Genomic DNA, 15631 nt, shown 5'->3' on the forward strand with positions numbered 1-15631 from the left:
CATCTCCACTCCTTATGTTCAACTTGCCTTCTTTAGCAGCCTGGGAGCATCCACATTCAGTTTGCAGCTCCGTTCAATGATATGTATAGCTCCATCGTCACTCCTGGATTCATGCAGGATTTCACTCCCTAGGAAGACTGGAATCTCCGGACATGTAGGAAAGCGCTTTTCATATGCCTGGAAGTGAAAACCGTGCAAGTTTCATCTCCTGGCCAGATAAACTTTAACTCTCTCTGAATTACTTAATTCCCTTACAGTAAGAGTCCAACAAACAGACGGCTTTCTTCTCTGAGAAAAAGGGAGGGAAGTTAAATCAAAATACGTATAAACAAAGCTGGCACCCACTTGTGTCAGTCATCCAGCTAAGCACATCTTAACATTTCTTTCACAAATGAAGTGGAAATAAAAGCCTGTTGTTAAAAAGTAGTGGGAAGGGAATCCTAACTTGAACATTAGGAACCAAATCTTCAGCTATCATAAGCAAGGCCAACTATGCTGATTTCTGCTAGTTAAAGACCCAGAGATGACAAAATTCAAGTCAGATATATTGCCTGTATGAAGAAGCTATTTAAAATATTTAATACTCCTGTGCCCTAAAAATGTGACGTGTTTTGTTTAATGGTTCTAGCAGCTCCAAACTACCAAGGGTAAGAACACCAATTATTGGCTACTCAGTTGCCTTCATCTATCCATTTCTAAAGTAATTCTGTTCCTGGTTCTGAAACCCTCCTTGATTTAATTGACTCACATCCATCTGAAACCTTTTATCCAAAGGTTCTTTAACAGCTCTAGCAAAAAATCCAGTTTTCTATTGCACTTGCGGCAAATGAAGTTAACTTGCATAAACGTTACCTATTGTTCCACCTCTTTCCCAACTTCACTCTGCTTGGGAATCTCCTTACATGGCAAGACTTTTGCAGGATGGAACATTTTCCTTTGATTTAGGAAAAACGCCTTGCCTATTGAGCTGCTATCCTAAATGTAGGATTGAAGCAATACTGGTAGAAGCTGTACAGGAAGCCCAGGATTCAGCTACAGCTGTGACTGGAGGAGAACCTGTGGTCTCTTTCCATGGCATTATCAACACAGCTGCATCATTTTGGTCCTAAGATCTTTGATCATTCCACAGACGATGGAATACCCTCTATGAACTGCTGCCATCTTCCCACCTTCTGTAAGATGCAACTGTGTTATGAGAGAATTACATGCTGTATGAGTATTTATATCTTTATCTACCATACATGAAAAAAGCATTAATGTGATAATAATTGAGGTCAGCTCAGTTGTCAGCACACAGAGAACACAATGGGCACACTCTGGGGTGGCTGCATTCTCTATTACCACAGCACTCTGAAAGGCTGATTGCCCCAGTATGCATTCACGTACCCTGGTGCTGGGAATAATACCTGCTCTTAAAATAGCTCAGGCACTTAAGGACACATTCCATATCTCCTGATCCTAGACCTCTGAACAGAACAGAAGTTATTTCAGATTACCCGATCATGATAAAAGTACAAGCAAAATACTAGCTGAAGTTCTGGCCATAAACAAAGTACATATGTATTTAAAACATCCTCTCTAATACACCAAGTAACTTTCTGCTTCCTTTGCCATATCTGCTGAAGATCTTTCCCTGCATCTGTGAGACCTCCACCAGTGCTTTTCCCTTCTGATCTCCAGAAAAATGAAAGCTCTTTAGGTGAATATAAAACTTCCCATAGCAAGTGACTGTTTCCAACACCAGTCCAACTGGCCCATACAATGAAAGCAAAGCCTGTGCTCTAAAGAGCTTAACTGGTTATGATGGAAATTCAGATGGACAAGATGGATGACGGGCCCTGCCAAAGGATGCTTCCAGCTATCTGCTCCTGGTGTTCTGCCCTTCCCTCATGGGTCAGAAAGGCGCACCCCTTATCACCTGCTCCCCAGTGCCTGCAGTCACCAGCACATTGATCTGCTCAGGCCAAATTAATACTTCCTACTTGTACTTCTGCATGCCCTCTCCCAACTCCCCATCCTCCACATGCTTGCTATCTCAAGGTCAGAGTCTTTACCCTCTTTTCCCTTGTTAATCTTTTCTAGCGTGCAAAGTGAGAGTCTCTTCAGGCCGCCCAGACGACCCATTTTTCATCACTAGAATCTCAATATTCATACAGTGAAAGCTGTAAACGCTTTTGTAGGCCACTGGGATACCAGAACATTTGGCAACTCATTTTCAGTGACTGGAACTGAAACCACCTTATGTGTGCCCTTAAAGAAGCGTTGCTGAAAACCTCAGCCTATGAGGACGCTGCCCCAGTTAACCCCACAATTTTGGGAACAGCAGCTAGTGCAGAGGCTAGAAAACACCTCGAGCACCAGGAGCTGACATGGGAAGGGTTCAGGACTGTCTGGCTACCCAGGAGAGCCCTCTTCCTGTCTGCAGGGCCTACCACCTCCATCCGCAGCCCAGCTCCTCTCCACCTCAGCTGGCGGCTGCGGGCATACAGGTGCCACGGGGTGGTGCAGCACTAACCCTAAGAAACAAAGGCTGGGCCAGCACCACCCGTTCCTGCAGGTCAGTAGTAAGGCTGGCCAAGGTTTCCTTGCCCCAGATACTCCAGATTTCTCACAAATTTAAGAAATGCAAAGCAGCTGGATTGGAAGAAAGGCTCAAGTATGGTGATCTCAGCTTCTCTTCCTCCACTCTTTCAGGGCTGTGGCTGTGCCGCGGACACATGGGAAGGAGTCTGCAGAGAACCAAGAGATGTTTTCCCACTAGGACAGCAAACAAAACACGGATAACCTCCAAAGACCTCACGTAGCAGTTTCACTGAGAATACAGAGCTACGAGTGCCTCCCCGCCACTGAAAGACCATTATGGCAAATTGGAAGCTCCACACAACACCTTTGAATCCAGGCACCTCTGGTTCTGTTTCAAAGATGAGGCCACTGATTCTCAACACACAGCTGTCACTTCCTCCACCAAGTACACACTTGATCCAGCTGGAGACAAGCTTCCCAGTAAACCGTCATTAAATCCAGCAAAACCAAAGTCAGACCAACTATTAACACAGTGCAGTCAGTCACTGTCTCAGCTGAACAACACCTGGAGAATGAAAAAAGGTCAGGGAACAGACATCTATGCCGAGCCCTGGTGATATACCTAAGTTAATAGTGCAAACCCATCACCTGCATAGGTAGAGCATGTCCATATTTGAGAACAAATCCCCTTTACACGTTGATATTAAGTCCTTTCCTAATCTTCTTTGCACAACAACAACTCTAAAAATACAACAGGCCAAAGATGCCTGAGATCACGTGAAGGACAGCTGAAGCACCATGCTTTGGTCACAAAACTTACACTGTTAACATGCTGAATCTTTCACCACTGAAGAGAGCGAGCTACCAGGAAATTACTCCATCTCTGGCACCCAGCATCTTCTCAGCAAAATCAGCATCTATACACAACAGTATGTTTCTGCTCCAGCAGAGAAGTCGAGGGAAATCGAAGACATAGAAATATCTTATTTTTTTTCTGGCCAGTACCAGAACTGGTCATTATTTTCTCCTCCTCCACAGTTGTGCAGAGTGCGAGGTGAACGACAGAAAGGCACAGAAGACTTATTATTAGCTTGTTTTAATACCTCAGCTGCTGAGCTGCCCGTGCGTGCTCTTGCCTCCTTGCTGCTGTAACTCTGTGCTGACTTGTATATAAAAGCTGTAACTTGTCCCTCCTTTCTTTGCTGAGGGAATTACAGCAGTATTGTGCCACTACTTTTTCCTAAGTGCATGCCCACTGTATTTCTTTAAGACAGCCACCCTGACGACTGAAGTCTTGAACAGCAGCATGTATATATTAAAAAAGGCTCAGTGAAGCCATTCCCTCCCCTCTAAATCCTTCTGGGATTAGAGTTGACAGGCAGAATTAGTGAACATTTTGCGTACCTCCTGCAAATCCTCCCACCCAGTCGAGTCAGCACATCAGCCTGAATCCTGACTTGGGCTCCTTTTCTAGCACAATCACTCTCTTCTGTTGACTCCACACCAGATTGGACTGAAGAAAATCCACAAGCACAGCTGCAGGAGGTGTTTAGGCAAGCCAGAGCACAGCACACACCTGGTAATCCAAGCAAACTCTCTCAACATCCCAGTTTACACTAATTCTTTTCTTACAGGTTCAGATTAGAGCACTCTCCTAACCCCCGGAACAACCATTTCACAAGAGCTGGTGGATCAGGCCCACTGATGTCCTACTGTAAATCAAGCTGTTTTCTCCCAGTTTTCTTGCAGGATTGTTGCAAAAACAGTGCAACACTGCTCTTCCGTAGTGGATTATATATATAATCCAACCAACGTACAAGTGTCATTTAAACCATTGTAGTCACCTTCATCAGACTGAAATTAAACATCATTAAATTTCACGAGAGAGCTTGGTAAAGCAAAGGAATTTGGGATCTGTTTGAACTCTCATGTTATGGGACCACTGATGTGGCAGACAAAAATCACCTTCATAGTTTTTGTCATGAGAAGAGAATCTTTGAGGACAACCCAAAGAAGTCACACTTAAGCATCCTGAAGTGTTGGGCAAATACTCAATAACCACTATAAAAAAAATAAGGATCTGTGGAGAGAGATTGCCCTGAAGGTCAGCTGGATGCCAAATGAGAACAAGTTATACATGAATACAAGCATTAAAACCAAAAAACAACATTCTACAACCTCACCACCACAGAGAGAAGGGGAAATTTCCATTCCGGACTTCACTTGACTAATCCCCTCCTCCAGAGCAGGTCCTCCACCTTCCTAGCACCAAGGTGTTAGAGATATCAACAGTGCAAGTGCTGCTGCTCCCCTCTCCGGTTTAATCTCCAGTAGATTGACAATGGCTATATCACTGCTGTTTCCTTTGTGATCCAGAGCACTACAGCACATAGCCAGAGGGTTAGATCTTTCATAAGTGCTACTCCTGTTTCTCTCTGCAGGTTTCAACAACCTTTTAGCAAGTGACCTTGAAATCAATTATATAACAGAGGCCTTAGGAATCAAAAGCAACAGGAAGTCCAAGCACTGAATTACTGCATGAAACGAAACACCTCAAAACAAGCTCTCCTGCACACCAACAGGCTCCTTCTAGTTTCTTCCAGCCCAGAGCCTGCTAGGTCCAGAGCAGCTCCAATGTGCTCCAGAACCACGCAGATGTTGTTAGATCTGGTTTCTTACCGTAATATCCCAAAGGGAACGTTATCCTCTTAGTTCAGGAAAGAAAACTGAGGTGGATTACACAGGAAGTCAGGACCAGCGTGTATACAAAGCTCTGACTTTCTCCCCACACCAGGCACCCCTAAGAACTGTGACTGTTCAGGCTTCTCAGCCATACACACCAAAGAGGTGACTGGTTTGGTTCCTTCCTATCAGCAGGCAGAGCCTTTAGCAGAGCAAACAAAAAGCTTGCGTGCTAAATGCTGCTGTCCACAAAATCATACAGGAACATATCAAGTTATGTTGGAACAGCAGTTGGCAGGAAGATTTGCATCTTCCACTTGATAACTGGTGCTCTAAACTGGCTAAATGGCTGTCTTTTTTATTTTATTTTTTTAAATACTGGTGGGACTCCTTAGTGACAGCTTCAGGGATATCCGCTCTTTCAGATTCAGGCAAGAGCACAGAATTGGAAAAACCACAGGATGACTCTTGTAGGCCAAGCTGAATTCAAGAGGGATCTTCAGTAGTATAAAACCTCAGCTACTGGGGAAAATTATGTTGTATAGAATGCATGAAGGAACTAAGCTGCTATCCACCTGATGAAGACAGAACTTGCCACAGTCAATACCAAACGAACAGCTTACAAGTAAAAGATTTCCTCCTTGCATTAAGGCCTAAAACACTCCAAACTTTCACGATCAGGGTTTACATTTGTATTATTGAGGTTCCTTAACATCGTGTTACAGCCATGTACAGTTTGCCAGGATAAAGTAAGAAAATGTGCATCTGTGTTCACATGAATGGGGAAAGAGGAGAAGATGCAACATCAAGTCTTGATCTACAGGTTTTGATCTACAGGTGTCCAGATTACCATCCTTTCAAAAAGAAATGCCAAGAGCAAGATAAGACCCCTTGTCACTTCTAATTTGTACTATCTCTTGAGCAGCTCTAATGGTACATAAATATCTCTCTCCAGATTCAGGTATTTTCAGATTATTGCCTTCTAGTAGAAAAAGCAATCATTTCATCCAACAAACCGTCCTACTACTTAGCCTAAGTGCTGGAAGGAAAACAAAGGGTCTGCATATATATTCACCAGACAATAATCCATTTGCTTCTTAATCCCTAGAACAGATACGTGCTTCTTGCGAGCTACAGGCAGCACAAAAATCCCACAACACACAGAAACAACTGGGGGGATCAAATGGATATTTGGGGTACAGAAATGTGCTGAAGTCAGGGAAAGGGAACTTCCCTTTAAAGAGGTGTAGAGCATCTGCAAAGTAGCATAAAAATCTTTTGGGGCTGATAGAAAACAATTTTACTAGAAAGAAAGAAATTTGCCAGAAGTCCACTGGGCCACAATTACCCAGGCTATGAACATTGGCCCAGTGTTCTGTTTCCCTGGACTACAGCCAATAGTTTGCCTCATTTCTTCAGATTTTGCTGAAAGAAACAATTCAGGGAGCAGCAGCTGTCCATTACAATACAGACACAACCGAGGGACATGGCAAACCTACCGAAACCAGGACACACGTTGCAGCCGCACAAAGCTCGCTCGGGAAATTACCACCGTGCCCAACCTCCTGTCTGAGGAGGAACAATATTCCATTGCTATTCTGCTATAGTGTTCTCCTCTGCTTACCAGGGAAGAAGGTTGGTGATGGAGCACTTCAAGTCACAAAGAGCACAATGCACTGGCCTTTACAAACAGCCATGGAAGCAACGCCTTATCCAGGAATTCTTGCTAGCTGGCTGGACACGTTTGCCATAGCCCATTGTGGAAAGAGACAGACAGACTGAGCTAGGAAGGCAAGGAAGCAGACATCTCGGGTGACTAACACCTTAAAGAGCAAAGCAGAACAATCAAGTGTTACATCACACGCATGCTGCTCAGTGAATCACCCTAAATCAAAAAGGCTGGCTCGCAAAGCAATGCCTAATGGCTGGAAGGGCACTCTGTTGTTTCCAGAAGCTGCTGTAAGAATTTACATATATCAGCCATAATTCAGAGTCAAACTTGGACAGGTCATCATGCTTAACAGTTTAAAAAAAAATCCATGCTGGCTGGGATTTAACAGTTGATTTAACAGTTCTAAATTTTCTCACCTATTTTAGTCCCTGCTCAAGAGCTTTAACTTCTGTACTTATATATTCAGTAGAAGACAGAAGGGTCTTCTTGATGCTGCTGTAATACAAGACAGTGGTGACACCTCTAGCTGTGCTGTCCCTTTGTGCTATGCTGCAGTGCCATTGAACTACAGCTTAGTTTACAGACTGCGCTCATCAAATTAAGCTTGAGAAACTACTCATCCTCCTTCAAGGCAATAAGCCTCCACGTTGCAGCAGGAGAAGGTGATTAAACAAAACAGGGACTACCCTGTACAGATTCCTTGAATGCTCGAATTACTTTGAGTCTTCTCTCCAAACCCACACATGGTGCCAGCACCATCCATTCCTGTGCCATTCTTACCAAGCGAACAGAGCCTTAGCACTGGTAGTGCAGACCTATCAAAGGGACTTGTGTGACCCCCTCAACACACACTAAGCAGGCCAGGGTACACGGATGTTGCCAGCAGTTCTCCAGAAATCCAAATAAGCTCTTCTTCCACCCGCTTCCAGCAGCTGTGGCATACAGCATTCACCAAACTACTCGCTCGAGGGGAAATGTCCCACACCATCATCTCAAGAGAAATGTCAGCTCTTTAAGTCAGCCTGACTATTGCTCACTCTCAGCCTGCTTAATAACAGGAGGAGGTGGTGGCAGGGCACAGGGACTGAACAAATGAATACAGCTGTGAAGAATTGTCCCAGCTGACACAGGAATCATTACTTTCAGAATTCTTTTGCCAAATGCTTCTCAGCAGTAAGATGAGGGGATATTTATAGTGCATCTTGACAGCATGGCTTCAAACCATCAAGTCACACTGAAGCATCGTGTCTTGAGTCAACACTAGATCCTCTGTAAGCACATAAAATGTTAACCCAGTAACTTCTGACAGTCGCAACAAACCTACCATCAGAACACAGCCAAAAAAAGACAGGGGAAACTGCCTTCCCTTAAAGCATTGGCATGGACCATAGCTGGAGACGGACCATCCAGATCCAAAGATGATTTTGCCTGCACTCGATAGGCAAATGCTATATACCTAACAATCCCGCTACGGCGAGTGCATTCAGCTTGAGAGGGAAGTATCTGTTTCTTACTGACTGCTCAGATGGCTGTCGGGACTTTTCATGGCGTATACGACAGGGACTGGGCATCGAAGAACAACTATTTTAAAATATTTCCCCCCTTGCACCTTTCTCAATCTCTAGGGTACCATCAAGCAGAAATACTATTTCCAACACTATCTGAAATCTGTGTCATTATCTACGTCAGCAGATTCAAAGGAGCCTTCGAGCACTGGGCACTCGGGCTACAGACTGCAAAGCTCTACCACGTGTTATCCGCAGCTACTCAAGGACACAGTGGGTAGCAGGCCATTGCAGGCACTCCCACGGATGCTGTGCCTAGAGCTCCCCTTCAATCTTTTCAGCTATTCTGCACAGCCCTCTGATCGGCTGCGCCATTGCCGTGACTTCAGAGGGATGCCAGCTGCCAGAAGCCGCTCTGCTCTCCCTGCAGCAAGCTCCCTTCTTTTTCCAGAGTTCACGCTTGAAAGCAGAGGCTACGAACTGGCATCAAAGATTTTGGTTAAGATTCTACTTTTCTTTATTTAAATCAGCCTGTGGTGATGCTGGATTAATGGCAGTGTCTTGGAGCTCCAGATGGGGAGTCTGTAATTACAATTAAATATATAGGAAATCCCAGTGTATTCTGTGGTGCATCTGCGCTGCAGGCACTGTAAGACATTGCACTGTAGTTGACAGCCAGTCTGCACATCTGATGTGGCAGAGATGACAGCAGCCTTTCTGAGACCCGGATGGGCTGCGAAGACACACATTGAACTTGTCACACTAAACAAACCTTCAGAACTAACATGATTCTTGCGAGACATCATTCTGCTTGTACGTTATACTGGTAACCAACGTGTACTGCAAGCTGTTTGGGCCACATTGTGGTGCCTACCTGGCACAATAAAGGCTTAGAGGCTCTGCTGCAAGAGAATCACAGCATCAGTCACTGAAATATTGAACCCTTTAAGACACTGCAGCATTAGAGAGCAGAGCATGGCCAACGTATCAGGCTTTAAACCATCTCTTTATACACTCAATGTGCTAAATGCAACAAGAGAGCAGTCATTACATAAAGCTACTTAAAGATCTAGCATCTGTAATACAATGCATGTTCATACTGAAAAGGTACAAATAAAAATAATTTCTAAAAGGGGTATGGAAAGGAACTGTGGCCATCAGGACCTTAACAGCTAGAACACTTGTACAACACTCAGAGTTTCCCCTCCCACCCTTAATCCCGACAGCTAAAATAGCAAGGAGCTGCTTTCAGTTAGGCTGCGTATACAAGCCTCCCATCACTGCTGGCACAAAAGAATACCAGAAAGTGAAATAAAGAATGATGCATTGTGTTTTGAGTTATACTGGATGTTTGACTCTTGCACTTTACCGTGGGCCAGACCTTCAACTGGCAAAGCTTCAGTGGCTGCAAAGCAGCTTTGCCAACCTGCAGATGGCCAGCGTGGACAAGGCTGAACTGCTGGTGGATTATTTGGGGGTAAGAGCAAGGACCCCTGCCAGACCCAGTGAATATCAGCAAGACTGCCCCAGCACGGTTGGGCTTGTGAGAAAAACAACCCACACAAGGATCACCAGATGATTGCTTTTGATGGGCCATGACCCTGTGCTACAGGATGAGAGTAAAGATGATGGAGATGGAAAATTTTCTGCTACTGATTCCATGCGAAATAGTTTCTGAGACTGAAACTGCAACATTTGCAGCCTGCGCTAAAGTTGCCAGCCAGCTTGTTAGCATCCCCAACACTCAAACCATACCGAGAAGTAACAGAAGCATACACCATCATGGTTCCCTTAACTTGATCTGGAGTTCTTTATTTTTCAGGTAAGATAAACTAAATGCAAAGAATGCTTTGTTGCCACTAAAACTAGAAGACAAGCATAGAGCTGCTTGGAAGTACACGTGGCTAGACAACCAAGTTTCTACATGAAGACCAACACAGAAGGGAGATCAGGAGCTGCCACCTAACTGATTAACCTGAGGGATACCTGGGATAACAAATGTCTGCGTGCCAAATGCACTCACTGCTCTCCCATCCAAAACTAATGCTGCACGCAGCTTTGTTGGAGACAGCAGCAGATGAGCCCTAGATGGAAGAGCACCACTCAACCTGCGGGATAAACACACCACTGCTGTCCATGAGCACGTTTTCCAGAGCAGGTTCTCAGCTGCTCACGTGTCCACACGTGCCATGGCAGCCCCAAGAAACGAGGCCATGCAGAAAGGAGCACTGACTCGCACCATGGGGCTCAAGAGCAGTCTGGTCCTAAGCACAGACCACAACTGGTACGTGCAACGAGAGCAGATGCTACTGCCAGCTTCCAAACACGATCTTCGTTCTGTCTTTTCAAAACCATGACATTTTCGGTAAAAGTAATAAACTACTCAAAGGTTGTAAACACAAAGCTGATATCCTGTATTCTTTAAGCGTGAATGTCAGATTACATGCGTACACCCACATATATACATACATACAGCCTTTTAGCTTTTAAATAAACCCAGTCTTTAACCTAGGAGCGTTCTGCGTTTTGCAGAGCTTTCATTTCACAGAAAAGATAGAATCTGAGATAGTGAAGTGAAGTGATAAAAGTGTGATTCGGTTGAGGCTGTAAAATCTGCCAACAGAACATTACCTTTCCAGGACCTGCATCTTGCACTGTTCCCTTGGCAAACTGCTGTGCAGAAAGAGCCCTCGCTCTGAGCAGAAACCATAGCCCGAACATGAAGTGCATCATAGATGAGGCAAGAGGAACAAATAATTGACAGAAGTGCTGTCGTGAAGCTTGTCACTTACAGCACTATTGTGGCAATTCAAACTATACATCGAGTGCAAGAGACCACATAAGAGTGGGGCAGGTATTTCAGATCTGTAGCATTAGGAACTATCCTAAGCAAAATTAGGGTATGCTACAAAGTATTCAAAACCAGCAGTGTAATGGGCTGAGTGCAATACTAAAATTAATAAGAAAAAAATCATACTGTTTTCAGAGTCTTAAGCTAAAACTACCTTACCTGACCTAATAATTCATTGGCAACAAATAATATGAGAAATGCAATCTCTCTTAGCCTTGTTTCCTGTGCAACTACGCATTTTAGACTTGCTCACACAAATCAAACTCATCTCCACACGTCAGCGAGGGCTCACAACAATTTGCATCATCCAGATTAAGTTAACACTCATGAGCTCATGGCAGAAATACTTCTCCTTTTGGATCTTTCCCTCTTTATAAAATTCTAATATAAAATATTTAACATTAAAATTACAACTACTACCCCACGAAAACAGAGTGTGTTACACTTAGGGATTTTTCTGGCTCTAAAATGAAATCTGGGAAACATGCAAATTCAAGCCTGCTGATCTAATTGAAGATAAGACAAGATCAAGTCCAAAGACGTGTGGACAGCCCTTTTGACAGAACAGCTCCATTTAAAATGAGAAACAATAGGGGAAAAAAAAAGAGAAAATGGAAATGAAAAACTTGACAAGCTAACAAAACATACTATGAGTCAAGGTTCTTTTCAACTATAAAGGATGAAGATGTCAGGCACTGGTTATAATTTGAAGAACACAACGCTTGTGATCCTTTAAAGCAAGTGCAGATTAGGAACAAAGCACATGAAAATGACTTCTGTGAATGTGGGCAGGTGTGAAAGGATCATCCTTTGTTTAAGAAGAAGGGAAGACTCTTCCAGTAAGAGGAAGAAAAAAAGGTTCAAAACTCCTGAATGACCGGGAGACTCACTAGGCTGATTCCTCTTTATTTTCTCAGATGCACAAGACTGGCAAAGATAGCAAGAAGGGGAATGCAGTCTGAAGGACTTGGAAGATGTGTCAAATCTGCTGCCTGCTAATGCCCAAATGCAAGCTGCAGAAGCGTTAGTAACCAGCAGACTGTAAATCCATAGCCAATTATCCAGAGATACACAATAACACAGGTATTAACAAGTAAAAACACTGGCTCTTCTGTCATGCACAGCCCCATGCTGTCTAGAGGACGAGTTGCACATACGTGCACCCTGAACAAGCCCCAGCAAGATAAATCATGTTCCTGATGGCAGGGCTCAACAAAAGGCATGGGAAATGCTGTGCGTTTTAAGGGCAGGATGCAATGAATCATTTGGCTACAACCACCTTATTTCTCAGAGCCTCACAACTGAACGAAGCACACGCAGGCTGTTTACTACAGCAGTGCCCCAACATCAGAGGCTCTGGGGGAAGAACACTTTTCCTAACAAACACTACTTACCTCACAACACACCCTGTGCAGACCGCCAGAAGTACGACCCTCCCGCTACACAGAACAAGCACAAGCACCATCAGGCTGAAGAGTGCACGGGGACCCATAAAATAAGGAGGTGAGTTGAGTTTACCCACACGATCTTTGCTCTCTTGCCATTAACCACATTATGACAGCACAGCACTCCAAAGGTTCGCAGGAAGCATTTGAGGGGAAAAGATGAAAGCAGCTGAATATAAGGTTCCCAGCACTGAGGAAGCTGCTGTCAGATTTATGGTGAGGCAGATTAACAGCAATGCCATGTGCTGAGGAGCAAAACAGCTTCACTGCACGCCCACACTCCCTGCAAAACTTCCAGCAACTGACAGCTAGCACCTGACAGCTCTAAAATCTGCACTGCCTCCACACAAAGGGAGGACTCCATCCAAACACATCTAATACGATAACGAAGGCTGCATCCAGCTCAGCCAGTGTGGACTGCCACTAGATTTAACCACTCTTTAGAGTCTTTATAATGCCAGTCTGCATAATAAAGCAGATCCTGCTGCAGACACGTGATTGTCACAGGAGATTAGAGTGGGACTAAGGGGTCTATACTCAGTATCCTACACTACCACAGTCCTTTGGGTGACCTTGGACAAGTAACTTAATCTTTATAGAGACAACTAATAACTTTGCTAAGGTAACAGGAATTTGATTTTCTTCACTCCTCAAGGATGACATTTGCAACCCCAGCTTTGAAATCTCAGGGAATTTTAAATTCTGAAAAACTGGGAGCAAATAAAACTAAACCACTTGAAAAATAAACCCATCAAACCCCGGCATTTTGCTAACAAGCTTACAAAGGATTTGTCTAGAGACAGCCCTCCTGTATTAGCAGCCAATCTACTGAGGGGCATCTGGTGTTAGGGTTATCCTACTAAGACGGACAGTGAGAACATGGAGAGCGATGCACAGAGCAAAGTCTACCAGCATCTCCGTAACAAGTGCTGGTATCTTATTCTAACACAGAATGCACTGGGAGAGCAAAAGGCACAGCCGGAATAGTTTCACTAACGCAAACATCAGCCCCAGCTGCAGCACTTCTATAGCGTGTGGCTGGCAGAGCTGCTAGCAGACATGGCGAACTTGGACAGGACTGGAAAGAGAAAAAAAAGTGGGAAAACTGTGGTGTGGGAGCCCACCTGTCAGAAAGGAAGCATCTACTTTGATAACCAGGTATCATCAAGGTGAACGGCACCTGCTCCCAGCTGGGGAACAGCTGCTGCCTTTGGGATACGTTATGCACGCTTAGGACCAAGCAAAGAATCTCTCTTCCAGTTTTAACTATTGAATTTGAAGACTAGAGACTGTTTTGGATAGAAAAAATCTTATTGCACTTATTTCCCAGGAACCCAAAAGAGGCAACGCTGTCAAAAGGAACACAGTGTATTACGCCAGGCTTTCCTTTCCATTCACGGGAATGATTTCAGCTACCTACAGGCTATACCTTCCTCTCTTCAACACAGGATTCCTAGAAGACCAAAGAAAACTGGTATCCTTGCTCAGCAGGGAAGAAAAAAAAGTGTCCAATACTAAGGCTCAGGGATCCATGCTCAGCGCAGCCCTTGAAATGCAAGGAGAAACCTTTCTGAAGTATATTTGACTCACAAACTAAAGAACAGTAGAAAAGTCCAAAAATTTAAATGCCACTAAAATCTTACCATAGGAAGCTGCCATGGTCACGTTAGCTTTCTGCACAACCAACTAGAAAACTACAGCCCTCGAGCCCCTTCTGGAAATCACAGAACTTGGAGATCTCTCCCAACATTTCAATGATGAGGTGAACAGGGAAGAACAATATGGTAGACCTTTCCCAAAGATTTCTAGTTTTTAAATCAAATTAGGAAGCTCATTGATTTAGAATGGATTTCTTAGATACATAAATCCTATGATACGGACTGGGTTCAGGACTAGAGAGATTCTAAACAGAATGGCATTTGGTGACAATGCAAAGGTATCTGGCAATAAACTGACCCCGTCTACCTGAACATCACCATTTTTTCCTTCTGTGTGAAAGAGTAACTACAATAGAGTTGAGTTTTTATTTTTTATTTTTCCAGTGACTAAACTGTTTCTATTAAAATACTGAGATACAGATTCTTATTTTTTCATGAAAAATAAGAATCTATATAAAAAATCTACATAAAAATAATTCTTATTTTTCATGGAAAAATAAGAAGGGACAGAAGACTGAGAGCTAAGCCTCTGTTCCCGCAATGTACCCCCATAATGTTGCCATGAGGATACGCTGGCCAAAACTGCAGTTCCCCACCTCCCACTGGCCTGAGCTTGCAGCCCGTAACAGCTGGAGAAGTAAAAGTGCTGAGCGTTACTCACCGCCATGACGAGCTCAAAAGGATATTTGTAGACTCGAACTGGGGACTGGTACTTCTGCACCATTTTTACCACACACCTGTAACACAAATAAAATTGGAAAATTTCAGATCCCTCACATCAAACACCATAATACATTGCAGCAACTTGCACAAACGGACCGTATGAGAAACCTTAACTCTCTCCTACAAGCAGGAGGAGGAGACACACTAGGTAGATGGGCTGCCCAGCCTCACTTTGCAGGTCGGTGGCAGACAGAGAAACAAAAGGCAGATCTCTGCAGCCCCAGCGCTGCGTCCCACAGGCAGCAGCATCCTTTGCTGCTTCCCAGCACTACTGCAGTGAATTCAACTTCGGCAAACAAAACTCCAGATAACTAAAGCACAAACCAGAGGTGCAAAGCCAAGATCAGTTGTGCTCTGGGGAAGGAAGCCGCTGCTCAGGGCCTTTCAAAAGCTTAAATGGCAATTTTTCTCCCCCTTTCCCTTTTCTGCATTATGTTTGATATCATTATGCAAAATCCCTTTTGTTGAAAGTTTCCAGGGCTTCCTGTATCTTGGCATTTTAAATGCTTTTATGCACAAAGTAGCATTCAGCTGTTTTAACCTGCTAAGAGAAAGGAAAAGAAAACAGCATG

At 44.1% G+C, this 15631-nt stretch overlaps 1 protein-coding gene across 1 annotated transcript in view; it reads right to left on the reverse strand.

Moving 5' to 3' along the window:
* SEC14L5 (SEC14 like lipid binding 5) overlaps positions 1–15060 on the reverse strand; it is a 31299-nt gene extending 16239 nt beyond the window's left edge. Inside the window, exons 1-2 of the mRNA XM_035549045.1 lie at positions 14998–15060; positions 28–177 (exon numbers count right to left, since the gene is read on the reverse strand). Of these exons, the coding sequence (XP_035404938.1) occupies positions 28–177; positions 14998–15060 (213 nt within the window). The remainder of the gene's footprint in view (positions 1–27; positions 178–14997) is intronic.
* Between the last annotated feature and the right edge of the window lie 571 nt (positions 15061–15631).

This window comes from Cygnus atratus, chromosome 15, assembly GCF_013377495.2.
Source record: "Cygnus atratus isolate AKBS03 ecotype Queensland, Australia chromosome 15, CAtr_DNAZoo_HiC_assembly, whole genome shotgun sequence".
In the NCBI taxonomy this organism is placed as follows: Eukaryota; Metazoa; Chordata; class Aves; order Anseriformes; family Anatidae; genus Cygnus; species Cygnus atratus.